General features: G+C 41.8%; 2 protein-coding genes across 4 annotated transcripts; one reads left to right on the top strand and one right to left on the bottom strand.

Annotated features, from left to right (window-relative positions):
- The first annotated feature begins 2,436 nt into the window (after positions 1-2,436).
- usp47 (ubiquitin specific peptidase 47) lies at positions 2,437-20,264 on the top strand. Of its 3 annotated transcripts, XM_019277518.2 has the most exons (30): positions 2,437-2,710; positions 6,173-6,229; positions 7,777-7,971; positions 9,395-9,511; positions 9,637-9,790; positions 9,884-9,980; positions 10,059-10,204; positions 10,324-10,403; positions 11,593-11,742; positions 11,890-11,985; positions 12,085-12,237; positions 12,470-12,628; positions 13,885-14,016; positions 14,193-14,269; positions 14,487-14,542; positions 14,734-14,846; positions 14,971-15,072; positions 15,252-15,459; positions 15,562-15,677; positions 15,801-15,920; positions 16,025-16,183; positions 16,292-16,835; positions 16,924-17,099; positions 17,192-17,272; positions 17,384-17,499; positions 17,585-17,703; positions 18,243-18,373; positions 18,705-18,752; positions 18,847-18,977; positions 19,517-20,264. In XM_019277518.2, the coding sequence occupies exons 1-30, from the start codon at positions 2,666-2,668 to the stop codon at positions 19,689-19,691; spliced, it is 4,053 nt and encodes a 1,350-aa protein (XP_019133063.1). In that variant the 5' UTR covers positions 2,437-2,665; the 3' UTR covers positions 19,692-20,264. The 3 variants fall into 3 exon arrangements, with proteins under 3 accessions (XP_019133063.1, XP_019133060.1, XP_010743090.1); XM_019277515.2 differs by having other exon boundaries at positions 16,025-16,835; XM_010744788.3 differs by lacking the exon at positions 6,173-6,229 and having other exon boundaries at positions 2,438-2,710; positions 16,025-16,835; positions 19,517-19,691.
- A 987-nt stretch (positions 20,265-21,251) lies between these two features.
- On the bottom strand, positions 21,252-26,795 carry dkk3a (dickkopf WNT signaling pathway inhibitor 3a). Its single transcript, XM_010744819.3, has 7 exons — positions 26,416-26,795; positions 26,059-26,172; positions 25,923-25,982; positions 24,889-24,981; positions 23,930-24,074; positions 23,685-23,841; positions 21,252-23,600 (listed from the first exon to the last, which is right to left on the bottom strand). The coding sequence occupies exons 1-7, from the start codon at positions 26,740-26,742 to the stop codon at positions 23,513-23,515; spliced, it is 984 nt and encodes a 327-aa protein (XP_010743121.3). The 5' UTR covers positions 26,743-26,795; the 3' UTR covers positions 21,252-23,512.
- Between the last annotated feature and the right edge of the window lie 86 nt (positions 26,796-26,881).

The raw sequence follows: 26,881 nt of genomic DNA, 5'->3' as shown, positions 1-26,881 counted from the left end.
CCAACAAGTAGCACAGTTTACTACTCAACCGCTGAACACTGAACACAGCTCAGTCTGAGCACATGTGGGCGTACTGATTTGCATCAAAGTGTGTTTGTTGGTTATTCTCAGGAGCCTCATTATTAGAACTAAACTAATAGAGCTCAAAGAAAGCGATTAAAATTTGAATTTTGGGAGCGATGTTTGTGGCAGTTAGAGAAGACAGATATAATCTCATCTGTGAGGGACCCCTGTTGTACGTTCAACTCTGTTATCAGATTTGGGGACTAAAAGCCAGCATGCACAGGTAAGTCATGTTCAAACCTTTAGCTACAACCTGAGGTGTAACACTACAGTCTTTGATAAAATGTACATAAATCATTTCTAATCATGTTTATATGCAATAAATAAAAAAAAACTTTAAGGGACTTTGATTAATATCTTTGGTACTAAAGCCGGTGTGTTGTGCCCATTTAAGTAATAAAGCCTGTTCTTGTTTCTATTTTAGCCTCCTCACCATGTATTTCTGTGGATAACATGGAGGATAAATATACATAGTGGTACGTTTTATGGCCTTATGTTTCCTTATTCTATTCTAACACATTATTCTCTGGACGCTTGGATCATTTTTAAATCATTTTATTTTGGTGCAGTGAGCCCTCTCTCATCCTAAACCACATCTGTGTCTCCAGATGTAACTGTAACGCTGCTGCTAACACTCCCAAACACACCTCTTAAATGAAAACTACATCCACCTGGCCTGTCATTGGAATGTGGGAGGAAACTAGGGTTACCAAAAATAACCTTGAACAAACATTTAAAGAACATGCAAACATGCAGAAAGGGACTCATATCAAACCTTGACCCTTTGTGCTGAGAGGTGACAATGTAAAGAGTGCATTTCTAACTGTTTGCTCTGATTCAATGCTGCTACACTGAAATATAAAGTGTAAAAATGTTCAATAATACAATAAATATTACCACACATCTCACCTTGTACACTACATTTAACAATCTGAACAGCTGCTCATTGTCACTGGCTGCTCTTGGTAGACTTCACAAACAAGTGACAGGTGAAGTATTTCTTCTTCATTCTCAGCAGTGAATCTATTGAACTGATTCAGAAACAGAAACGACATATCAGTCGGCTTAGGGGTTAATAGAAGGTCCGCTAATGGCGACCATGAACTGTAACATCCTCCTGTTTGAGTGTGGCTAGGGACCTTTGTTCAGTGTCTCCCACCCTCATTTTCTATTATCTATCCATAATAGAAAATAACATACAAACATTCTTATTTACAAATATATTACAAATCATTTGTGGTGCATCTCTGCCCTTATTAACCACCCACTCCTGCACCTCTCTGTGTTGCATGCAGCAAAGTAGGACCCGTCTAAAGGCTCTTATAATACCACGCTGTCCAAAAACCCCCAACTAAACAGCTTTTGCTTTATGTTTTACTGAAATAAATATGGTATAACTTTTTTTTTTGAACATTATAGTAATAGGATATTAGTACTGTTGATTTCAGGGTTAATTTTACTGTAAAAAACTGCTAAACCATGACAGTAAAAGACTGTAAAATATGACGTTAAATATTACGGTATTTGTTGTACAATAACAGTCTCGAATAATAAATAAAAAAATACTACTTTTTTCTGTATGCATGCCCTTATAATGGCATATAAATAATAAAACAGAGGGTCTAAGGCTTGATTGTGCACTTGGCTTATCCATTCTTACTCTATGCGTTGGTTCTGTGCATTCAGGGGTAGTCCATCATTTACATGTAAATAAAATTACAACTAAAGTTTGCAGAGGAGTTCTAAACCTTTAAAGGTCCAGTGTGTAGGATTTAGTGGCACCTGGCAGTAAAGTTGCAAATTGCAAATCCGAATGAATACCCACGCCTCATCCTCTCCTTCTAAAATTGTAGGAACTCTGACTGTGAAATTCACATAAGAAGGAACAAAGCTGTATCTAGATCAGTGTTTGGTTTGTCCGGTCTGGACTATTGTAGAAAAATGGTGGTTTAAAATGGTGTACACCATGGAAGAGGACCCGCTCTCACTGTAGACATAAATAGCTCTTTTAAAGACAATGAAAACACAATAATTCTTATGTAAAAAAAACATAGTTATGAATATTATGTTCCGTTCCTGCCATTTCTATCTTACACACTGGACCTTTAAATCAGAACATGAGGTTAATATTCATTATTGTGCACTCACTCACTGTGATCTGATTGAAAACATGACCCACTGCTGACCTGCATCAGTCACACACACCCAACCTCCACCATTAATGTCGTATTTTGTGTGTGTGTGCGTGTGTTCGTGTCAAAAACGCAGACACGCGCCGACGTCATCGTGCCCGCACACATCACGCACGCTTGTCTGGATGGAATGTGACGCCAGAGCTCCCTGAGTGAAGTCTCGCGGAGTAAAACACCGGCCATTTTTCTCCATTTATAGCAGCAGGACACTTTGTGCTTGGGGTAGTGTAACCGAAAGTGTTGCGATCACTTTGATAAAGCCTACAAGTTTTGACAAGTTTAAATTTAGTTAACCAAAGCATCCAAAACTTCCAACAAACGGGACACAAACCATGTTTGTGTTTACCGCTGCAAAGTTTTTCCGCTGACATCCTTGTCCTGGATAGATGCTTGTCTAAACTGTCGCACAAATGGAAATGGTGCCTAGCGAGGAGAACCAGTTCGTACCCAAAGAGGTGAGCTTATCACGGACCCAGCCCAAACCCCTGGGCGGCTAGCTGTCACCCTTACACACCGTGCTCATTAATAACGACGAAACTTTTGCAGCACTTTTGGGAGTTTCTTGCTTTATGATTCAGATGCTAACAGTTAGCTCGGCCTGTCGTGACACGGCTAGCCGGACTAACGTCTGAGCTAACCGCCAGTTAGCGGCTAGTTTCGCTGCATCTCAGACAAAAGTCGGCTCGGCTGTGGCACAGTTACAAAGAAAGTTATCCAGACTTTAGGAATAGGGCTTTTTTTCTGATCATCAAAGAACTCCACAAATTGTTTTTTTGCTCGACAAAACGAACCGCGGCGTTTGTCAACATTAGTGAGCTAACGTAGCTAACTGGGCTAGCCAGCTAACGTCGTTAGCTCTGTGTTAATGACAACAACTCCAGCTCATCTGGATGTTTGCAAAGTTGTTACGCCAAACGCCAGTAGCTCTGCTGTACCAATGGACCTGATGGTAATCTATATTGTAATCCTAGAGATAAACGGGCACACTTTTACTCCCTCCGTGCGCAGCTTGTTTTGAATGATACTTGTAGCTTTACTGTAAACGTTAGCTGGTCAAATTCGCCAGCTAACGCTAATGTTAGCGGATTTTCCTGCCTGACGAAGATGCAGATGTGTGTATGTTAGTGAGATTTAAACGTCCACCCTTTGCATTTACCCATTTGTCATACGTTATTTAGCCTGTGTGTCTTTTTATCCTGTATGGTGGCTCGGTGGTTAGCCGCCGCTGACGTGCACTATCCTGCTTTAAACAACAAATGTATCAGTGTGCGGTGTTTGTCACGTTGAAGAGAAAATGAATCCTGCGATTATCAACAAATGATAATGTGACATGTTTTCACAGAAACGTCCCACGTCTGTTTTTCCTTGTCATGTTAATGTGTTGTTTTTAATACTTGTGTACATCTGTGGGGTCATTCAGAGTCACGTTTTATAACCTTGTTGTTCTTTTCATGACACACTGTGGCTGCATTGACGTCAGCAGCAGTCATACATCAAGCACACGACGTCACTGGTTGATATTAGGGCTGGTGGGAAAATTGGATTTGACGATGTAGCTTTGCACACATTATCAATGTGTGTTATTGTTATGGTGTGCCCTCCAGCCAAACATCTTCTCGAATAGATCCGTTAAACCACACTGGATGACTTTAACTTTTTTTTTTTTTTTAGCTTATTTTTATTCTTGTTACACAATTATTGTGCTCTCAGTGCTGAGCTGACCGGTTCCTCTTGTCTCGTGTTAACCTGTACATGGAAAAATAAAACTCCAGATGACATAATATAGTAAGCTGCACTGCATTAGATCATTTAACATATTTAATAATGTGCTATACAAACAGTGTACAGTTTCTGATTCAAGTATAAATACTTGAAACAATCATTTTGCGTCTTTGCGCACACCTGACTGTCTCACACACACACTCACACACACACACTCACACACCGACCAAAACAATGACAAGTTACAAAACTCCCGTTTTGAAATGGACGTGAAAGCCTGTCGTTGCAGCTGTGCTTAACTCGTGTCTTTCAGACCTGTCGACGTGATGCTGGTAGTAGTACAGGAACATAAAACAAAGTCACATATCACTTCCAGCACTTGTTCCATTTCTGAAATCAATGGCGACGTTACAGATGATTGACTAAAGTGCAGGCTAGTGTTGGTAACTTAAGCTGCTGTTTGGTGTTGGTGAGGATGGCAGCGGTGGCACGGTGTTACCAGGAATGACTCTCCAGTGATGCACTTAATTAATTATAGTTAATAAATAAGATTATGTTGAGGTAACTGATTGTTTAATTATGACGTGTTAACAGTGACACTGACATATTCTCATGCTTTGTCATCAACAACAATCAGTTATGTTGGATTATTTAAGCTGCATCATGACTTTCCAAATGGCCTTTTCTTATGGATGAAAGGCAGTCGTGGTTAATTATTCATTTTTTTCCTGTCAGTCTCTTCAGCGAGGAAATCCATTTCCCTCTGCTCTTCTGTCTTTGGAGCGTCATGTGTTGCCTTGAGTGTAGCATTCAGTTCATACAAGTCACAACAAGTCAAGCACAGACAGTGAACGCACCATTAAAATGGATTGTGCTGCCGCCACCGGAGCTCCTCAGCGTTTCCCTTTTTAAATCTTTGCTTTTAAGAACGCTTGTTTCTGCATTGTTTGACACTCGCTGCCAAGTTGTGTCAGAACGAGTCAGTTTGACATCATTTATTCTGCTTTGCTTAGATTAAAAAAATAAAAAAAGATTTAGTACATATTTTTCTTGTTAAATGATTTCATCCCTTTTCCGCAGCCATTATTGTTATTACCACCTAGTGTCTCGTTAATTTACCAGCCACAAAACACAAAAATCATTTTGTGGTAGTTCATCCAGATTTGGGGTTGTTTGCTTGTTTAGTTGTTTTTAACGTCCATGTAAAGGCAATTCTGAGATCTCTTTCAGAATTACAATATGTTGGAAAATAGTTGCTGGAAACATAAAAAGACTTTGAACAATATATTGCTGAAATGTGGAGTTTAAAACGTTTGGAGGTTAAAACAGTTTTTCACCAGTTTTCAGTCCAGGATTTTGTGGGCAGTCCTTAAAGGGTGGCTCGATGACACACTGAGGCCACTCTGAGCATACACCTGCACCCCTAGCATAGAGATAGAGATGAATCCATCTCGCTCAGACTGTTTCGAAGTTAGTCATGTCATTTTCTGAACTCATCTGACACGTTTCAGTCGCTTCAAAATTGCTTCTTGTCTTCTCCCACGAGTGGGCGTTCTGAGAGTACTGCTCATTTTACCTGATTTTGACACCTCATTTCATAAACTTGTTGATATTTTGACTCATTCAATCTTGGCTGGGTGGTTAATAATGCTTTCTTCTTTTGTCTGACAAACTCAGAGTTTCAGTTTTCGTATGCGTCTCATGTGGTTATAATTGCATTATATACATAACATTGCCTTAATATGTGTTCATGGATACTAGTCTAGTCTATCATTATTTTTGAATCTGTTACAGCTGTAAAGTAACACAGCCTGTGCTTTGCAGTACCTGTGGCTTCATGTCAACACCTTGTGATTATATCCACGGTAAAAATAACCTTTAATCTCATAATACACTTGTGTGTTGTCAGCTGCGGCTTCTTTATAGGACCTGCCAGTCACATTTTGCCAAGATCACAAACCTCACAAAGAGATTCTCAAAAACAGGAATGACTTGAACAGATCCCTGTAATCATCACCCTTTCACCAAGCAAGAGGTCGATCTGCCAGCCAGCGATAGACGTAGGCCTGCAAGTCAGCTACATTTAACCCGAAGCTCTTTTCATGTAGGGTGAACACACAAATATGTTTTACCACTCATTGTCCTTGTTGTGTTTTAAGCTGTTCTTTACTCTAACTATCTCCATATATCATTAGGGTGTGTTTTGGAGTTGCAGACAGAGTATTTTTGATGAGATGAAGAGGATTTCTCAGGTAGCCGTGTTCTGTGTGTGTGTGTGTGTGGGAGAGAGTGCTAAAGCATGGTGTTAAAGCATGAAGCAGCGCTGTGAGAGCCGTCTCACTGCACACACAGTTATTCTTCATTAAGTCTCAGCTTTGTCAAAAACAAGAGACATGAAATTAAATAATGATGATAATAATAATAATGATGAAAAAATTTGAAACCTGGATACACATCGACACACCAGTACAATATGTTTTATGTTGCGCAATTATGTGTCGAACTTCTGACTAGTTCTCAACCAGCAGAGTCTTCCTGTCCAGTTTTTGCTAGTTGCATTTTTGCTATTAGCTTTCAGTTTACAGTTTAGTTGAAATCATTCGAGGGTGAACAGGTACGTACCAGAGGAGTCCGAAAAAGAAACTATGGGGAGTGTTCAGATGAGGAAGTGACTTGAAGCATCTTGAAACACTCGCACTTCTTGAAAAACAATTTACGCTGTGTGTTTTACAGTCGAGCATGTGTCAGCAGTTGCATGGCCTTTTTTTTTTATGCAACATATTTGAGACTGTTTGACAGATTACTAAATTGTAACCAAAGATCTGTGACTGAGGGTTTGCCTAGTCGTGTTGGAATATTGCCGGTGAACTGTCATGTTTTGTACGGCAGGGCTCAAACAAATTCAGCGACAGGAAAGAAAATGGGAGCTGCTTACGCAAGGCTTGTAAGCGCCTCTATGTCACCAATACGCCAGTTTATGTCCTTTTTTTTTAAGTGTATCATTTGTTTCTGTGATTTGCATAAAAATGCAAAAAAACATCAGACTGTTTTTTTTTGTTTGTTTTTTGTTTTTTTAATGATAACAAGATATAACCATAAGATAACAAAGCTGTAACATTACCCCTAACCATACAGAGCCTTTGCCTAAATAAACAAGTCTAAAATTGGCCATGATCTTAATTAAATTCAGGAACTGGTCAAAGAATAAGTAAACAAGATTATAAATCCTTTATTCTAGCTTTTTTTTCTTTTTTAATAAAGGGACACATTCCAGTGTGTACTAGAAACACATTACCTCACGACGTCCGGCTGTATCTTTTTCAGAAATGTAACAACATGAAGACTGTATCGTTTTGAGGCTTGATATGAAGTGCTATTTATATTTTGTGTACTGTGCATGTCTGTGATCATGACTTTTTTTTTTTTTGCACAGCCTCACATCTTTTAACTAGCTTTTCACCAGTATGTGGCGCTTATAACACAAAGTACAGAATGAAAATGTAGCAGCTTGCTGTTTAGAGCTGAAACTAACAGTTATTTTTTCATTATTGTGCAATCTGTTCATTCACTTGTTTTTTTTTTCAATTAGTCGATTAGTTGTTTGGTGCATGAATATCAGAGAAAATGGTCAAATATGTTGAATCGATGATGAATCATGATTTAATGATCATCAAACTGGTTGCCGATTAATTCAACAGTTGACAACTAATCGACTAGTTGACTAATTCTTGTGGCTTTAATCCTAATGTTTGGTTGTTGTTTTTTTTTGTTGTTGTTTTTTTTCATTCTTGATTCGCAGATCCAAAATGCAGCTGAGGAGCCGAGGGTGCTGTGTATAATTCAGGACACCACCAGTGCAAAGACGGTCAATGAGCGGCTCACCCTCAATCTGCCTGTCTCCACCACCCTCTCCAAACTCTACGAAGATGTCGCCCAGAAAGCAGGATATGTGAACAGCACGTTTGACCTCGCCTGGGGAAACACGCCGGAAATGGTTAGAAAATTCATTAATCCACACAGTCACTATTGTTTCTTCCAACATGTATCACTGAAATTCTGGATCTCAACTGAGTTAGAGGCTGAAGTTTTGTAATTCCTGTCCAGGTAAAGGCTGCATTTTAGGTGAAAAGGGAAAATGTTTTTGGCGTGATTGTGCATTGTGAGTCTTTTTCTTATCCTACAGCCGGGAAAGCTCTGTATTCATATGATAACTTTGATATGTCTGAAATGTTTAGGCAGGTGTCATTGTCTGGTTCAAAAGTAGCCAAGCCAGCTTCACCGCATTCAGCACCAGAGCGAGAGATGTGTGTTTGCCCTGCCCTTTGTTTCCACCGCCGTTCTCTTTCTATCACAGTTCATTTAGAGTTTCATCCTAATAAACACACCGTACGCCACCCACAAGGCACCAAACGGCAGAGGGGCCAAGTTAGTGATTTGCAAGGTGGCCAGAAATACAACTCTAAGCAAATGGATACGGGTATATGAATAGGCAAGTGTTTGCTCATGTGTCCAAAAACAATTTTAGAAGGTGAGAGTATGTCAGTGCTGTGTTCATACATTTCTTGGCCGCCCCAGTTGGCTGAATGAATAAATGAATTGCTGCGGCGTTGAGTTATGGGTACAGTTTGTGTAGTTTGGTCCAGGCCAGTGTTTCAGGTGAGCTCTTCCTGCTCACTTATCCTCTACTTCAAGGAAGTGTATGTGAGGACACACCCCTACCACGTCTACAGAGGAATGACAGCGTCACCATATCGTGACCTCAGTGAAGCTGATAGTGGCCGAGAGATATGTTTGAATGTTGGGCTTTGCCAATTGTTTCTTTTTTATTTTATATTCTTTCATGCTATCAGTGCTCAGAGAGGGATTTTGTCATACTCATTGTTCTCAGCCACAAAGGAAGCAAAGTGTGTGAGAACGGCGTTGCTCAGAGAGAGCAACTGCAGAATAAATGCACTCTTAGCCTGCTCACTTCTAAGTTTGTTCGGTTCTCTGTGTTTGTGTACATACTACTCCCTTTTCTTAAAGAAGCACTGGCTAATCCCGTTGCTGACCCAGGCCAAAGCCCAGGTGCTGCATCTGTTGTTATCTCACTGAGTAGGTCAGTGGATTAAGCTACTGTATGTTTCCACTGCAGCACTTTGCTTGCCTGCCCTCAGCTTGTCCAGTAGAAACGCAGAAAGTCTTCGGCTGCGTGGCGTTGTTCACATGTTGGCTTCAAGCTACTTTCCTCGTATGCGTCAGTACAGAGAATTTGCTGAAAATGAGTTCAGTGGGAATCTAAGTCTTGTCGTGAGTTCTTCCCGTTTTCAACCTGTAGAAAACTACTTGTGCTGGAAGCTGTTGTTTTTCTGCCTCTCACAGGGTGTGTTGTTCATGTGTCTTTTTTTTGTTGTTGTTGTCACTGTGCATCACTGCAGGCACCGCTGGACCACAGCAGTCATATGTCCCTCTCAGATTCTGGATTTGAGCCTGGCGGTAAGAAGAATTTCCTCCAGCTTACGGACAAAGATGGACAGCAGCCCCAGGTTGTATCGGTGAGTGATACAAGATGAAGAGTTTCTAGTTTCTTAAGTAGTTTTAAAAAAATCTGTTGTCAGTACAGTGAGATTGGGTTTTAGTTCATGAAAATCTTCCCCTGTGTGTGTATTTATGTGTGCAGGATGAGTCAGGAACAGCAGAAAGCAGTGGACTGGATGAAAGTTCCCAGGAGCGCTTTATTGGACCCCTGCCGAGAGACGGCACCCCAGGCTGCAGTGGCGACTACGGCAGTCCATCTTACTCCTACTCGTCCATCCTCAACAAATCTGAGACGGGTGAGGTTTTGTCTACAGGTAAATAACTTGACGTGATTCCATTTATGCAACCATGACTAACCTCTTACTTCCTGTCTCTTGTACCTGCTGTAGGTTATGTAGGCTTGGTCAACCAAGCTATGACCTGCTATTTGAACAGTCTCCTACAAACACTGTTCATGACCCCAGAGTTCAGAAATGCGCTGTACAAGTAAGGAAGTACTCTTATCGAAGATGTTTTGTTGTTGTGAAGTGAAGTACAACTTTTAAAATGATTTTATAACTTCAGCTGGGAGTTTGAGGAGTCAGAGGAGGATCCAGTCACCAGCATCCCCTACCAGCTGCAGAGACTGTTTGTTCTGCTGCAGACTAGTAAGAAACGGGCGATTGAGACCACTGATGTGACGCGGAGCTTTGGCTGGGACAGCAGCGAGGGTGAGCATTTGTTACTCTCCTGTGACTACACTCACATGGCCTGTCTGCGTGCTTTAGTAGACACCATGTGCCCTCTGCATCTGTGCACTCAATTACACTTTTTGTGTGTTTGTTTTTAGCTTGGCAGCAGCATGACGTCCAAGAGCTGTGTAGGGTCATGTTTGATGCCCTGGAGCAAAAGTGGAAGCAGACTGAGCAGGTAGGAGAAAGCAAGACGTTTTTCTCGGCTTCTAACAACAAACATAAATTCAACAGGCCGGTCTGAGCCCCTCCCCTCCCCCTACAATGGAAACAAAAGGCTTACTGTGGGAAAAGTGAAATGAGCCACTAAGCCTCAGGGTTATCTCAGGAGTGAGTTCTAAACTGCAAACACTTAATCCAGTGTGCGTATGTACAGCCATGTGGCCTGTGCACATGAGCTGCTGTTTAGCACAGAGTGAATGCATGTGACTTAGTAATAAAACAGAAGACACAGTACTGTAATGGATTCGATTGTTTTTCTCTGTCACTTTTTTGATGTTTACAGTGAACGGGAGAATCTAAAGTAAAAAAAAAAACTGTCAATAGAATAAATTAAATCACTATTTTATCCAGCTCCAGATGACATGCGCACATTTAGCTTTCCTTCAATCCCATAACTATTATTACTTTAAGTATTATTAAAAGTGGATGTGCCACATTTCTTAGCCGCGTTGGTTTACTCTCGGCCTCGAGGCGTTTGTTGAGCTGACAGTATACGTTTGTTTTTACTACCTGTGTTAGGTCAAGTGTGCTTCAAACAAACTAGGTGTGTGTGTTGTTTTTACTACCTGTGTTAGGTCAAGTGTGCTTCAAACAAACTAGGTGTGTGTGTGTGTGTGTGTGTGTGTGTGTGTGTGTGTGTGTGTGTGTGTGTGTGTGTGTGTGTGTGTGGTGTTTAAACGGTTACTGAGTTATTTCATATAGAGAAGCACAACACTATGAACTGTGTAAATAGGGATGATGACACACGTCTTTGGGCAGTCTCTCATTTGCATGGCATTCAAAGTGTATAAATACAAAGTGTTGCATCCATGAAAAGCACCGGGCAGTGTAGAAGAAACCACAACGTCAGATTGTCTGTAAAATGACAAAAACTGTAGGACTTGGACACTGATGTGCCCCATCAGAAAGATCCCTTTTCAGTTTGGTAGTGACATGGCATTTTCTTCCATTAGCCCAAACTTCAAAGGTTTTGCCCCACATAGTAATACCTTTCTATGAAACAGATAGGTATCTATTTTGAACAGTTTCGACACATTGGCCCCTCCCCTTTTTAGAAAGAGAAGGTATCAGGGAGAAAACAAACAAACCAATGCTGAGTTGATTGAAGTGAGATGGCCTGACATGTCATGCCTCCATATTCTCAGGCCGACCTGATCAACCAGCTGTACCAGGGGAAGCTGAAGGATTATGTCCGCTGTCTGGAGTGTGGCTACGAGAGCTGGAGGATTGATACTTATCTGGACATCCCTCTTGTGATCAGACCCTTCGGAGCAAGCCAGGCCTACGGCAGTGTGGTGTGTTTCTCTCCACATGTCATTGCTTAAAACATTAAACACAGCAACACTTATTAACACATTTTCACTGTTTGGGACATCAAGGCTGCCTTGAATTCAGTACTTGCATCTCATTTTAACACAGTTTCTGACTGTTTTCTGCCACAGGAAGAAGCTTTACAGGCATTTATCCAACCAGAAACACTGGATGGACCCAACCAGTACTTTTGTGAACGCTGCAAAAAGAAATGTGACGCCCGGAAGGTGAGCACACTGAAAAACGTGACATTAGAGTCTTGTTCAGCGAAGACAGCGTTCTGCTATTGACCCGTTTGATTCTTTAATAAATGCTTCTCCGCACAGGGTCTGAGATTTCTGCACTTTCCCTACTTGCTGACACTCCAGCTGAAGCGGTTTGATTTTGACTACACCACTATGCATCGCATCAAGCTCAACGACCGCATGACTTTCCCTGAGGAGCTTGACATGAGTCCATTCATTGATGTGGAGGATGAGGTGAGAGCAGCGATGGCAGTACCTGCTTCCGTCAGATATACATAAAAATCTCGATTAATGAGTCTTTGACATATTGTAAGCTGCTAAAAACTGCGTCTGTGGGGTTGATAGACTGTGCTCCATTAGGAGAGAGTTTACGGGTTTCATTCGAGTCACTGTTTTTCTTTTTGTTTTGTTTTTTTGAACCCCTCCATGATTGTGTTTTTTTTTTTTTAAATGGTCTCTTCTCTAGAAGTCGCCTCAGACAGAGAGCTGCACTGACAGCGGAGCAGAGAATGAAGGCAGTTGCCACAGCGACCAGATGAGCAATGATTTCTCCACAGATGATTGTGTGGATGAGGGCATCTGCTTGGACAGCACCGGCAGCACAGAAAGGGCATTGAAGCCAAAGGTAATAATCTTTAACACCCACCTGTATAGATGTCGTTGATTCATGTTGATTCATCTCCTCAGTTAGTTGTCTGATAGATGTCCTGATCGATTTGTTTTGGCACCAGTCCCAAACCGAGTTCTTAAATATCAAGTATCTGCCAACACAAAGTCACATCTGATGATTAAGTGTTGATTTTAAAAATGTATCTGATACACTGAAATTCAGCCCACCTTATTTTTCACAAGCTGCTTGATCCAAATACTGAACGTCCTGATTTTAAAATTAAAAGTTGTGAAGGATAAAAGCTTAAATGTTGATACGGTATAGATGAAAGTTTAACTGGGAGAACGTGACTCCTTTCTCGTGACGTGTCACGATCAGTAAGAGAGAAGACGTGTCACTCTGTTGTTATTTGATGAGACTACAGAAACGCTAAACAATCTTTGGCAGAGGACAGACAGCAGCTTGCAGACCGCACACAAATCTGACAACAGCCAAGATTTATTTTGGCCTATCATCAGGTCACTCACAGAATTAACATTAATTAGCAACAGCTGATATGACCTGCTGCTGCCATTTGACATTTTAACCACAACAGTCAGTGCTGGCTAAAGAGATAAACTTCTACCTGGTAGTTTGGTACACTGCTCATCGGTAATAAGATAGATAACAGCTTTGTCACCATCAGACTTTAGCAAATCTGTGAATTTTGTCAACCCGGGTGTCAGAACAGTGTCAATCACCAGCACAACCAAATGATCATGTCTTGTCTAATCTCACAGCCGAACAGATTTTGAATCTCCATGTGATACAGCATGACTAACATCAAAACTCCAAATGAGCAGTTTCGTCAGTAGAGAGAAGTGAAAATCTTCACGAGACTCTGTTGCTTTCTATGTTGTACTTTCTAGACTGCTGAAAATGTTACAGAGCAGTGGTCATCTGGCAGAAAAGTGGAAAAGCGATGCTTTACCTCCCTGTTCTTGTTACATGGGATGTCTTTGATTCTTTGATACATGGTCTGTCTTTCATTCATAATGTGTGCTGCACTTTGCGGGTCGTGTTGGTTTTGTTACACAAAGCTCTAAGATGAGCTGTAACTCCCCTCTGTGCATGTTTTCCTCATTCCTCTGCAAATCCAGCATAACTTAAGCTTACTGCAGCTGCAGTAACACTGTTGTCAACATCAGTTACTCTGCGCACTGAGCACCAACAACATCCAACTTGGATCTTATCTGAACAATATGATTTTTTTTTCTCCTGTCTGTTCTCAGAGTTTGCTGACCTTTGAGCTGTTCTCCGTCATGGTCCATTCTGGGAGCGCTGCGGGTGGCCACTACTACGCCTGCATCAAATCCTTCAGTGATGGCCAGTGGTACAGTTTCAATGATCAGCACGTTAGCAAGGTCAGCCTCAGCTTTTGAATAACCTGTTTTTTATTTAACCTCCTCGTAAATGTCGGGAACAATGACTCACCAGGCTATATCAGTGCTACTCACGAGTTTGTACTAGCATCTATCATTAACATGGTGATATGCATAGACTCATTGTCGGTATGTTTCTGTGCATGTCTGTCGGACAGATCACCCAAGATGATATCAGGAAGACTTATGGGGGGTCCTCAGGGAGCAGAGGCTATTACTCCAGTGCCTTTGCAAGGTCAGTTGGCTCTCTGTCTGCACTCACCACATGCTTACAGTAATGATGAACTGGACCTGTTTATTCTGTTCAGAAAGAAAGTCAAGAGGGTTTATTATTTTGTTCATTATACTTTCATGTTATTTTTGAAGGAATGGGCTGTTTCTTATAGAGAACAATATTTTCAACAATATGTTTCACTACATTCACTAATAGACTTTTTTTTTTCTCTCACCAGCTCTACAAATGCATATATGCTGATTTACAGATTGAAAGATCCCTCAAGGAATGCAAGTAAGAAATGAGTTAAATTAAATCTTCTATGGATAATGTCAAAATATGTCATCTTACGTTGTGTATATATTGTGTGGAAACCACACCACTACATCCCTTCAGCGTTATGCAGTTTATAATCTCACTGTTTCTTTAATGAGGGTTGCCTTGACTGCCAGTTATAATGCGTACCCTGTCTGTCCTGTCTGCAGAGTATTTATCTGCGGAAGACTTCCCAGAGCACATAAAGAGTTTGGTCCAGAAGGAGAAAGAGTCTGAAGAGCAAGAGAAGCGACAGAGAGAGATTGAGCGCAACACTTGCAAGGTACACAGTTCATTTTTAGATCGTTTCAAGATCTGTTGTTTTTGCTTCTGTATGAGGCGGAGCTGATGCTTCTCTTTTTAAAATGAGCATAACTAATTATTGCCGTCTTGCTTTTTGTCTTCAGATAAAGCTTTTCTGCATGCATCCTGTAAAGATGATGATGGAAAGCAAGCTGGAAGTACACAAGGACAAAACTCTCCGAGAAGCAACAGAGATGGCCTATAAGGTTTGTTGTTTCACCACACAGCACAGTAGTCAACCTTTTGTCTTGAATGTATCCCAAAATGCACCATGAAGGAGATTAAAAAAGGGTATCATGTCCTACTGTGCTACACAATGTGACATTACCAAAAAAAGTATATTGAGCTTTGGAACTCTTCATCAACATTGTGTTCTGTACCTCAGCTGATGGAGCTGGAGGGAGTGGTCTCACTGGACTGCTGTCGCTTGGTAAAGTACGATGAGTTCCACGAGTACCTGGAGCGCTCCTACGAAGGTGAGGAGGACACGCCGATGGGCCTGCTGCTGGGAGGAGTCAAGTCCTCATATATGTTCGACTTGCTGCTCGAGACTCGCAGGCCGGAGCAAGCGTTCCAGCCTTACAAACCTGGAGGTCGGTAGTCAAGATAATCGTCATGTAATTGCGGGCTGTTACTCAAAAGCAAGCAAAGTAATTGCTACATGTCTTTGTGGGTGTGTTTCTGATTTTCTGCAGAGGTGATGGTGAAGGTTCATGTCGTGGATCTGAAGAGCGAGACCATCGCCTCTCCGATCAGTGTTCGAGCATACTTGAACCAGACGATCACTGAATTCAAACAGCTTATTGCACAGGTTTTCTACTCTTATTTCCTTCACTGTGCCTTTTCTTCCTTCCTCAACTCAACCTCATAAACTGTGTGCGTCCTGTGTGCGAACATGTCCTGTTAAGCGTAATGTGTGTGTGTTCCTTCCCAGGCTACAGGGCTATCTGCAGAAACCATGCGTGTGGTCCTGGAGCGCTGCTATAATGACCTCCGGCTCCTGTTTGTTCCAAATAAGACACTGAAAGCCGAGGGGTTCTTCAGGAGTAACAAGGTCCCTATATATATTTTTTTTTTAATTCTGGTGCCAGTTTGTTTGTCAGAAAATGTATTTGAACACTATTAAATTTGAATTTTTGCATTTTGTTTTTCCGTCAGGTTTTTGTAGAGAGCTCTGAGTCGACGGATCATCAGGTTGCTTTCACTGACTCACTCTTGTGGAAACTGTTGGATCGTCACGGGAATACGATCCGACTCTTGGTCTTACTGCCTGAGCAGTCTCCTGGTACCTTGGCCAACAGAACTCTTTGCCAAAAAGTAAGCAGTGACTCTGATGCCCCTGTTGAGGGGTCAAAGAGCAACAGGAAATCTGTAGAGGCGATCCTTGAGGAAAGTACAGAAAAGTTAAAGAATCTGTCTCTGCAGCAGCAGCAGCAGGGCTCCAGTACCAGTACCAGTGACAGCCAGAAAAGCTCTGACGCCAGCGACTTTGAACACATCGAATCCTCGACCCAAGAGGCTGACTCAAACTCTTCACTCTGTGTGGCTGCAGACAACAGAGAGTTAGAGAACCGGATCAGGGCTGCGGCCGGGGGCAGCAGCGGCGCCTCCTCCGACCCCGAGAACCACTTTGCCTGTGAGGAGCGCTCAGACTCTGAGGTGAACAATGACCGCAGCACCAGCTCAGTAGACAGCGACATACTGAGCTCCAGCCACAGTAGTGACACACTGTGTAATGCAGACAGCGGGCCCATACAGCTGGCCAATGGCTTGGACTCGCACAGCATCACGAGTAGCCGTCGATCCAAAGCCCACGAGGGCAAAAAAGAGACGTGGGACACTGCTGAAGAAGACTCCGGAACAGACAGCGAGTATGACGACAATGGGAAGATCAAGGCAGAGGCTCAGTACCTGTACTTCAGAGCAGAGCCTTGTTCTCAGGAGGACACCACGTGGGATGCACAAAAATGTATGAACCTTCTATTTCCAGTATATCCAGTTTAAAGGTCTTTAATCTTTAAGATTTATGTTTTGTTGTTTTTTGTGATCTGCTTCAGGTTTAGTGGTTCATGTGGACAAGAGAATAACATTAGCAGCATTCAAACAGAACCTGGAGCCATATGTGGGAGTCACCTCCACTCAGTTCAAGGTGTTTCGGGTGTATGCCAACAACCAGGAATTTGAGAGTGTACGGCTCAATGAAACGCTCTCATCATTCTCTGATGATAACAAGGTCAGGATATATTTACAATCTAACTAGTTTCTGGTGGAGTGAGCCAGCGCTTGAACTTGCACTTAACTTGGACATTTTAACACTTCCCATAGATAACCATTCGACTAGGAAGAGCATTGAAAAAGGGTGAATACAGAGTGAAAGTCTATCAACTACTAGTGAATGAACCAGAGGTAAGAACTGAGACTTTTGGTTTTTTTCTTTGTTCCTGCACTCAAGAAGATCGTGGCTGAACATTGCAATCCCGAATATTGATCATTTATTCATGTGCCCCTGTATCCCAGCCCTGCAAGTTCCTCGTGGACACTGTGTTTGCCAAGGGCATGACTGTTAGACAGTCTAAAGAGGAGCTGCTCCCTCAGCTGAAAGAGCAGTGCAAGCTTGACCTCAGCATTGACAGGTAAGACTTTGTTACAACACTTAGATAAAGTGGCAAGAAATGTGTTTGTGTTTACCAGACTGTGTGCGCGTGTGTGTGTGTTCAGGGTTCGTCTCAGGAAAAAGACGTGGAAGAACCCAGGCACGGTGTTTTTAGACTACCATGTCTATGAAGAAGACATCAGCATCTCCTCCAACTGGGAAGTTTTCCTGGAAGTTCTCAATGGTAACACTCATTCTGCTGTTTCCTTCAAAGAAGTTACGGCCGTTATTCTATAATAAAATGTTTTTTGTTCCCTGGGACTTCTAAATCAATACTAAAAAGCTACTGTTAATAAAATCTCTTTGTGGAAACCCCATGATGTGAAGCTACAAGCCAGCAGATAAAACTAGTCCAGGACTGCAGGCAAACATGTTCTTGTTTCCAGATGAGGTTTCCAGGTGAAATCGGGTACATTTAGAGTGCAACCTGATCTACTGCGAAAACTACCGTGTTACCTCTGCTCTCTGGTTACATTTAAATACAGTACGTACAATGTCAGGTCACAGGACGTTTTAACATTGGCTGTATCTCTTGTCCTCAATGAACTTGGACAAAGCAGGTTCATGTACTATATTGCAAACAAATGACTAACTTACTTCTGTGTTTTCTTAATTGTAAAAATGTGTTGTTGTTTTTTTGTTCACAGGTCTCTCTTGAAAAAGATCTGATCTCAATGAGACTGCCCTATTGAATAAAAATGTATGTTACGATCTTTTCCTCAGAACCAGAGAAGATGAAGTCCATGTCACAGCTGGCCGTTCTGACCCGGAGATGGAGCCCCGCTACAATGAAGCTGGGGCCGTTCCAGGAAGTTATTCTGGAGAGCAGCAGCGTAGAAGAACTCAAGGAAAAGGTATGTCTGCGTCCTGCTGCATGTTTGTGGAACAGTTATTGAAGTTTGCCACATAATTTATACTGATGAGAGGCTCAGAGGATCAGTTACTTTATCCAAAAAAACATGGAAATTGTAGCCGCCTCATCCTGATCAACCAAAACACAAAAAATAATTTCCTACGAAATTAAAAAAATATTTCACAATAGACCTGTTTATGAAGTGATGCGGCCTCTTCTCTCCAAGCAACATCATTGCATTTCATTTACTGTGTACATTTAAATGTAACCTGGAAAGATTAAGACCATTTGTTGATGAACGAGATGACTTTTGTGTCTGATTCCATTTGCAGCTCAGTGAAATGAGCGATATTCCTCTCGAGAACCTGGAGTTTGCAAAGGTATGTCAGATGCAGTTTGTCGCAGTATGTTGCTTTAGTCTCCCATCTTCTAAATGATTTCATCACTGACTGAGAATCTATCTGATCTGTGCAGGGTCGAGGAACATTTCCTTGTGATATATCTGTACTGGAGATCCATCAGGATTTGGACTGGAACCCTAAGGTGTCGACTCTTAACGTGTGGCCTCTGTACATCTGTGACGATGGAGCTGTGGTCTTCTACAGGTAAGCGTTCAAAATGAGTGAGACACACACAGGACAAGCAGTGATTGCTGTAATATGTCATCACTTTTGTTGGACTATGAATATCTTCTTATCATAAAATACAAACACAGTTCACCCAATCGCCCATCTTCTGTTTTGAGAAGATCATTCACAGCGATCCTGTCCCCATAATGTGACTTCATTCCTGTGGTTGACATTGTTGTCATGGCAACTTTGACTGAGTGTTGTGTGCTGTTGCTGCCAAATTCACATTTCATCAGAATATTTGCTCTCAGCTCCTAAATCACAATCATTTTAAGAATACGTCAGTCAGAAACAAATATAGACTAACTGTCTAAGCCGTGGCTGCCTCAGAAATGTGACTTAAATTAAAAGTTAGAAATGAGTTGCTAAAAGCAATGCTCTTATGGCTCTGGTATCTAATCCCTGGTGACACTGTGTAATATTACATTATATAGATGTCACAGCACATCACTGCATCACTGCGTTACATTCAATTGTGTTTGAGATCAACATTCATGTGATCTTTGTCTGTGCAGGCACAGCACAGAGGAACCGATGGAGCTGTCGGAGGATGAGCGCAATGAGCTGATGAAAAAAGAGAGCAGCCGTCTGCTCAAGACTGGACACCGGGTCAGCTACTCACCGCGCAAGGAGAAAGCCCTCAAGATCTACCTGGACGGAGGCCCTGCCAAGGACCCGGGGCAGGACTGAGGCAGAGAACACCACCCGGGGTTATTTGGATCGTCTGGCTGCTGCAGCACAGCAACCAGGCTACGGGACTCTGATCCCGAGTGTCGGGCCCGATAGTTACTTGAACATCAAGCAGCATAGTGAGACTAACATGCTCTCACCCTCCACTCTGAGCCCCCGGACTGGCTCAGCAAACCTATTGTGCACTATAGTGTATTGTACTGTAAAGTTTAAAGGGAAGTACGAAAGCTATTCAATACAGACAACAACAACAAAAAAAAAAAGGAAGAATCAAATACTGTATAGACAAATCAACGTAAAAGCTCCAGAGATGGAAGCAGAGATGTTAGGACTGTGAACCTAGACCGGAGGGCATCCATCCTGTCTCTTTAAGTCTCCTGTCTCCTTTCACGTCAGTCTCTTTCACCGCGTTTCTCTTCCTGTTTCAGGAATAGTGTTGATTCTGAGTCATACGTGACCATCTTGTAAGTCCATTATGCTAAAACCTTTTTGAGCACTGCTTGGAGAAATCAACCTTATCTTCCATCGCTCACCTTCCTTTTTAAATGCATTAAAACCAACAGCACATACAACTAAGAACTACTTATCCAGCCTTCCTTAGTCTCCGCTCCTCTGGTGAGGCGAACCTCACTCTCTCAGTGACAAGTTACGACATCATTCATACACAAGATCGGATGAAAACACACACAAAAGCAACAATTAAGAATTTGTAAAGCAGAGGACGTTTCCGCTCCTCTAGTGCTCCTGTAATGCCAGAGTCGTGTTGTTATGGGTTGTCCCTACTGCTGCTCTTTGTGCTTTAAAGGAGCTTTACCTCTGCAACATCACTTCCACTAGATCTAGTGATACATAGGCTATGGGTCCTTTATCACAAAGTACAATGAAACAAAACCAAGTAGACTATGTCAAGAATCTCCTTGTTTTGTTTTTGTTTGTTGTAAATTATTATTTTGCTCCAGACTTAATCATTCAGTTAGGTCTCGTGAGGCACCAGGCACACATCTGTTGTCTGTGTTCACCTTTAAATTAGAAAGTGGATTTCTTTGGTTTTGCACCATGTGAACTGGGTGTACATCTCTAATGTCATCCGTGTCTGTGTGGTGCTGTACTGGAGGGAGCTCTCCCTGAGTTTATGGCAGAGAGTGTGAGGTTGTTTTGTTTTGGGTTTTTTGGCGCTTCTACCTGCTGCTGCTGCTGCTGCTGCTGCTGCTGCTGCTGGTTGATAGACTGGCACCAGGAGGGTGTGGAAAGCCCCACTGGACTTCTCAGTCTGCCCGGGCAAACTGAAGCTCAGCATACCGGCTCCTCTGGGCACCTGATGCTGCCACCAGCTATTCACTGTAGAAATGCCAATATCTGAAGAAAATCTTTTTTTTTTTGTTTTGTTTTGTTGTTGTTGATGTTTATTTCTTTGAGATTTAAATCCTGTGTGAAAATAGTTTAAGATGATTTTAGAAATTAATTAAAATGCTTTTTTTTTTTCATAACTGCAGTTTTCTGTCACTGTAAATTAAAATGGCTCAATTTAACTCACAGATTCATATTCAGCTTTTTAACAGGTTTGGTGCTTAACAAAAACTTTTTATTTTTCCAAAGGCAGAAGTTGTATAAGCTGCATATCAGGTTTCAAGTGCTTAACAGTGCAGAGGTTATATTTGACAGTTTGACAAGTTTATGCATTCACACATACATCAGGTATCACTTGCATTAGTATTGCACCCTCTAGCCTAGATGTTGAAATCGTCCCATTTCTGTACCTGAAAGATAACATGGAAAAACTTTTCGTATTGTTTTTAATAAGTAATGTTTTTGGACCACAACAAAAACCAGAGCTGCAAGTGTGGACAACAGCTGGGCTGATAAACACAATGATTATAGCTCCAAGATTAAATCAAATCAAGTACATAATCATACACAGTACAACGAAATTCATTCCCTGCAATGAACCCATCCAGTCAAAGACAGTGACAGAACATTTTACCTAACATTGTTTTCAAGGTGGTGGAAACCTGAGTACACGGAGGTGCCAGGTGTTGCCTGGCTAATTAGTCCTCTGGTCTGGTGGTGGCTCAGTGAGTGTGGTCTGATCTGACTCACTGTGTGAGTGTGCAGGGCCTTTAAATGTTTGCTACAGGACCATCCCCAACCGACCTCTCCACAGATTACTATTTAAAGTTTACAGGAGGACACTCAAGGTGAAGGGGGGGAAAAAATAGGTTATTGAAGACTATTTTTGTTGGCCAAACCGCAGTTAAAATGCAGTTACCGGTTTATTAGGTGCACCAGTACAGTCTTAAGCAGTCCAGTTGCTTTGTAACCAATCCAATCTTTGTGACACTTAATTTTGGGGATACGTTGAACATAGACCTAGAAATAATCATTAGTAGAATTAGCACCTCATTAATACTCAACGGTTTCATCAGATTCATTATATGGCTATAGGTAATTGCATTATGTGTTCCTAAAGCTGGGAAATCTTTTTTTTTTTCCATTGCTGCACAACCTTCTCTTTGCGCCTAACCTGACAGTATAAAGAGTCATCATTTCAGACACACATTTTGGCTCGAACATTCAGCACAATGTGTCTCAACAGCCAGCAGTTACTATCCTGTAACTCTACTGAACCGACCCTGACACAAAACCTTACCAGCGACCTTTGTGTACCTCAATCATCAAACTAATCAAAAGGAGTTATTAACAATCAAGCTGAGGGATGTATATAACAGAAAAACATCACACATGATAAATATATATACATACAAACAATATAGACAGAATAATCTCAACATGGCATGTGTTTCCTCTCGTCATGCATACAATAACATGTCATCTCTGAGCCATAAAATTGCTGAGGCCTCGGTCTTGGCAAAAACAAACAGCACCTCTGTGGAACAAAGCAACACGAGGATCTTGGCAGCAGAGCAGATATTGCTAGGATCAAGCAGCAAAGTTTGCCAAAACATTTTCTCAGGACAAACAAAGGCAAGTGCAGAGGAAACGAAAAGCTTCGTTATAAACAACTTTAGGATACTGAAGCAGCTAGAATTTGATTTACTCTTAAACACACTTTGGTTTTATCAGACATGTATAAGGAAGCAAATTAGCTTCCTAGACGGAAATAAGACCAACTGTTGTAGTTGTGAGCAGCAACTATTTACATGTTAACAGAGGCCTTTACCAGAAATAGAAAAAAACTGAGCATGTTCAGCTGACGTCTCATGGTAGTGTTGCAGTCCTGTGGATGAATATAGCTGTAATGTTGAGGGGAGTGATTCTCAGAAGCCCAAATATAATTTATTATTGCCTGCTTCTCAGTACATGAAGCATGATTGTATCTAGTTTCTTTTTCTTCCTTGTTCACAGTAAATGCAGTATTGGATGGTTCAAAGAAAACATTTAGCTATTTTGGTCTCACAAATTTAAGGTGAGGTGAGTATACTACAGATATTCAGTGTCTAGAGTTGGATTCATTGTGTTACTATTAATTTAGATAAGGGTTAGCATTAGATACGTGTTAGAATTTTAGCACAATATAGAGTTGCAGCAAAGAGTCAAGAAACCAGTGATACGTATCAGCACAGGACTTTACAAATATAGCGTTTCCTGTTTTCTGTTAGTGACTTTTATATCTGCATTTTTGGAAACCTCTAAGGTTGCACAGGTCACAGAGCAAATAAAATAAATATATTTTCATCCATTTTACATGCTTTTGCCACTTTGGATTAAGCTGTCAAACAGAAAGTGCTATGGCTCTTTGCAAACAAAGCTCTGGAGTCAGTGGAGACCCCTGTCTAGCTGTTTATAATCAGATCATGCTGTGTCTAGATGATGTAGTCTATCTCTGAGTATAGAGTGTCTGTCAGGTCCTCTTCACTTGAATCCTCTCCTTTAAGGCACATGGATCCTCGTCTGTCAAAAACATCACAACAGCTTTAATATCTTAGATTTAACAATATTTAGGAGATTCTCTGCTATTAAAGGTACTGCACTCACCCCAGGTGCTGGCAGTGGAGATCTCCCGCACAGGGGCAATGTTTCCTGGGGCCCTCATCCTGGGAGTCCCAGGACAACAGCTCTATGAGGTGGTTGGACTCACCAAAGCAGCGCTCGCGCTCAATAGGCTTGGCCGAGCAGACGGGGAAGAGCAGGGCTGAACACACAAAGAGAACACACTGATACGTTTTCTGGAGAGGATGTAGGGAATCACTAAGCAGCTTGTACTGCACTGTGTGCTGTACCTTTATGGAAAGCACAGCAGAGGTCTGTGCTGCAGTCTGTCTGGTATTGACAAGTGCTGCCAGGCTCTCCTTTCGTGGCATTTTGAGTGCACTGACCCCATACACACAGCTGTTCACCACAGCACTCCTCATCCTTAGTACAGGACTGAAAGAAGAGATAAAAAATGGCTTTAATTTCCCAACTTTTCATTAAAACACATTGCAGCAAATGGCCATCATTTCAGCACGTTTTATTCGGCCTCTTAAAAGTCATAAAAATTAGAACATGGCATGCATCGAGGCTGAAATTCACCGGAGCATTAATGACACTGATGATTCTCTAAGCGTGAAGTCTGCCGACACTTCTTTTGGTTAAATATAAATGAGATCAGCAGGTCAACTGGTCTCTGATAGCAGTGTTCCTATTCCTACATACCCACTATGAATTGTTAATTAGGGGTGTACGTCAAACAGTGTTCTGGTTATTTCCATGCAGAGTTTTTCAGTGCAGTACTTTTGACGAGACACAGATCCTCTGTGTATTTATTATGCTGTACACAGTACTCTTTGGCAGACTGCCTTTTTACTCTGCTTTACCGAAGCCAGTTCAACAGTGACATGACAGAATCAGCAATAAGAACTAACTCTTAAATAAAACCTGTGGGCGAGTCTCTGGAGAGAAGACTCTCGTTACTAATATGCTTTTTTCATTGTTCTGGATGTCCCTCTAGAGGGAAGAGAAGAGCTCTTGTTTAACCTTGACACATGCTGTCCTTTCATGTGAAGCTCATAGGACAGTGTTCACAAACAATACACTCCGATTACACTTGTGGACAGACTGCAATGCAGTCAAATGAAACCCCAGATGCACGGAAGTGACTGTGTGCATGTGTTTGAAAGCGTCCGATTCAAGAAATGGTGCATTTTAGAGAAAACTGAAGAGTGCAGGTCCTTATATAATGTAACCTATGTTTACTTACCACATCAGTAGCTTTGCAAGGCAGACACCTGGAGGTGTGCGTGTTATAAAGACAGTACTTTGCCTTCCCACAGTCTTTAGCAGTCACACATCCCTAGAGACAAAAGAGAGGAATGATCAGGGATGATCAAACACCATGGTTTGGTCCAAACACTCTCAGGGTACCAGTGATCAGAGAGCTGTCCAGTTATCATGTGGGATAAGTGGCATTATTTACAGCTCCTGGTGGTCTCCAGAAATTATGCTGAACATTTTCTTTTTGATCATCTCAATTCAAATGTATGTTTGGCTACACCATCTGCATATCATGTGACCCTACACTGGATTCAAACCCCAATGTACTGACACTTTAGATTCAGGTCACAGGGTCCCAAATAAATAGCTCAAGAAATTAAACTTTTAACACTCACAGGCTTCTTTGCAGGAAGAAATCATGCAACATATTTATGAAGAAAGGGGTGCCTCCTCCAGTTTTATTTTTACCTCTTGTAACTAGGCTAGATCCTTGTCCTAGAGTTACCATGTAAACAGCTTTTTACCTCTTCTGCCTCTCTGTAGTGTGTATTTGAGCCAAATATATGAGGTTATCACAGGTTTCTATACATTAATCTAAACACCAGTGATTGATCGTGTTTCTAAAGCTATGTTTTTGCATAAGAGCCCCTTCTGTCAGATACTTGAATCCTGAATTAATGAATTCCAGTTATAAAAGCACAAAACACATATTGTCACTTACCTGAAATTTGTTTTACATCACAAATGCATCTGACAAATCAGCAGTGAGAGTAATTTTATACACGGTGCAGGCAAATGGTAATTAGAGTTGAATGAAGACATGACAGACACACTGTTAGAATAATTTGCAGACGCTAGGCCAAGTCAGTGACTCTGATGCTGTGACCAGATGTTATGCAATCAAGGACTTCAGCAACTGAGGCCTTTTTATGTCGATAAATTCAAACTGAACAGTCAGCGTCACATGAAAAACAACACTGTATATCATTATAAGACTGTAGGTAAACAGAATGAACTTACATGATCAATGTCGTTGCCCAGGTCACTGTACTGGTCGCCTGTGGTAATGTTGTTTGTCTCCTGTGTGAAGGTGGGACATCAGTTAAGTTTCATTCACCAGGGGAATCTCACTTTGGTTTACTATTCATAAGCCTACCACGTCTGATGAGGTGTGGACAGATTCACTGTCAGTCACTTTATCAGGGGCTGTTTCATTGTGTTGACTTGGAGGAAGGTTATTGGGATGAGGACTGGCGCTGTCGTTGTTCCTCTGGAGGAATTGGAGAGATTTTCAAAGAGAGATTTAAGGCAAAGACACTCCCATGTTCTAGCTTAGTCCACTGCTGCATCAGCCTCTGAGCTTTATATACTTATATGTAGGTGTTTTAGTCATTTTAATAGATCCCCATAACACCAACCATTAACTTATACTGTTTTTAGCAGTGGACAGTGCAATAATGCTGTGTCATGTAAAAATCTAGCAGTTGACTGATAGGTGCAACTGGCTGCCTACTTGGTGAAACGCGTCCTCGGGCTTCTGCTGCGGCTCCTCTTGCAGTTGCTCCACTTCCACAAACATGCGGTCCAGCTCCGTTTGTCTCTGCTCGGAATTATCCTCCAGCATGTGACTGATGCCTGAGTCCACTATCTCAGGGAGGATGCCATTGCAGACTGCTGTGAGAGCCAAAACTAGCAGAGCGACTCGCATCATGCTGCTGCTGCTTCTGCTGCTGCCTGGGCTGCTGCTGGTTCTGGTCCTGCTGCTGCACTCTGAGAAGGGTGTGGCGATGATGCTGAGCCACACAAACAGCGTCACCAACACAGCTGATGTCTCCGTCATTGAGTGGGGGTCATCACCTCAGGTACGTACATCACCACAACACCTCATAAACATAAAAAAAAGGTCATAGATGAACTTGGTAAAGGTAAAGTTTAAATTAGACTTACGCAACCATAGCAAATGTACTTTGATTAAAACA

Source organism: Larimichthys crocea, chromosome VIII, assembly GCF_000972845.2.
Source record: "Larimichthys crocea isolate SSNF chromosome VIII, L_crocea_2.0, whole genome shotgun sequence".
In the NCBI taxonomy this organism is placed as follows: domain Eukaryota; kingdom Metazoa; phylum Chordata; class Actinopteri; family Sciaenidae; genus Larimichthys; species Larimichthys crocea.
The sequence above is the reverse complement of the archived record's forward strand: the minus strand, read 5'-3'. Positions and strand labels throughout refer to the sequence as shown.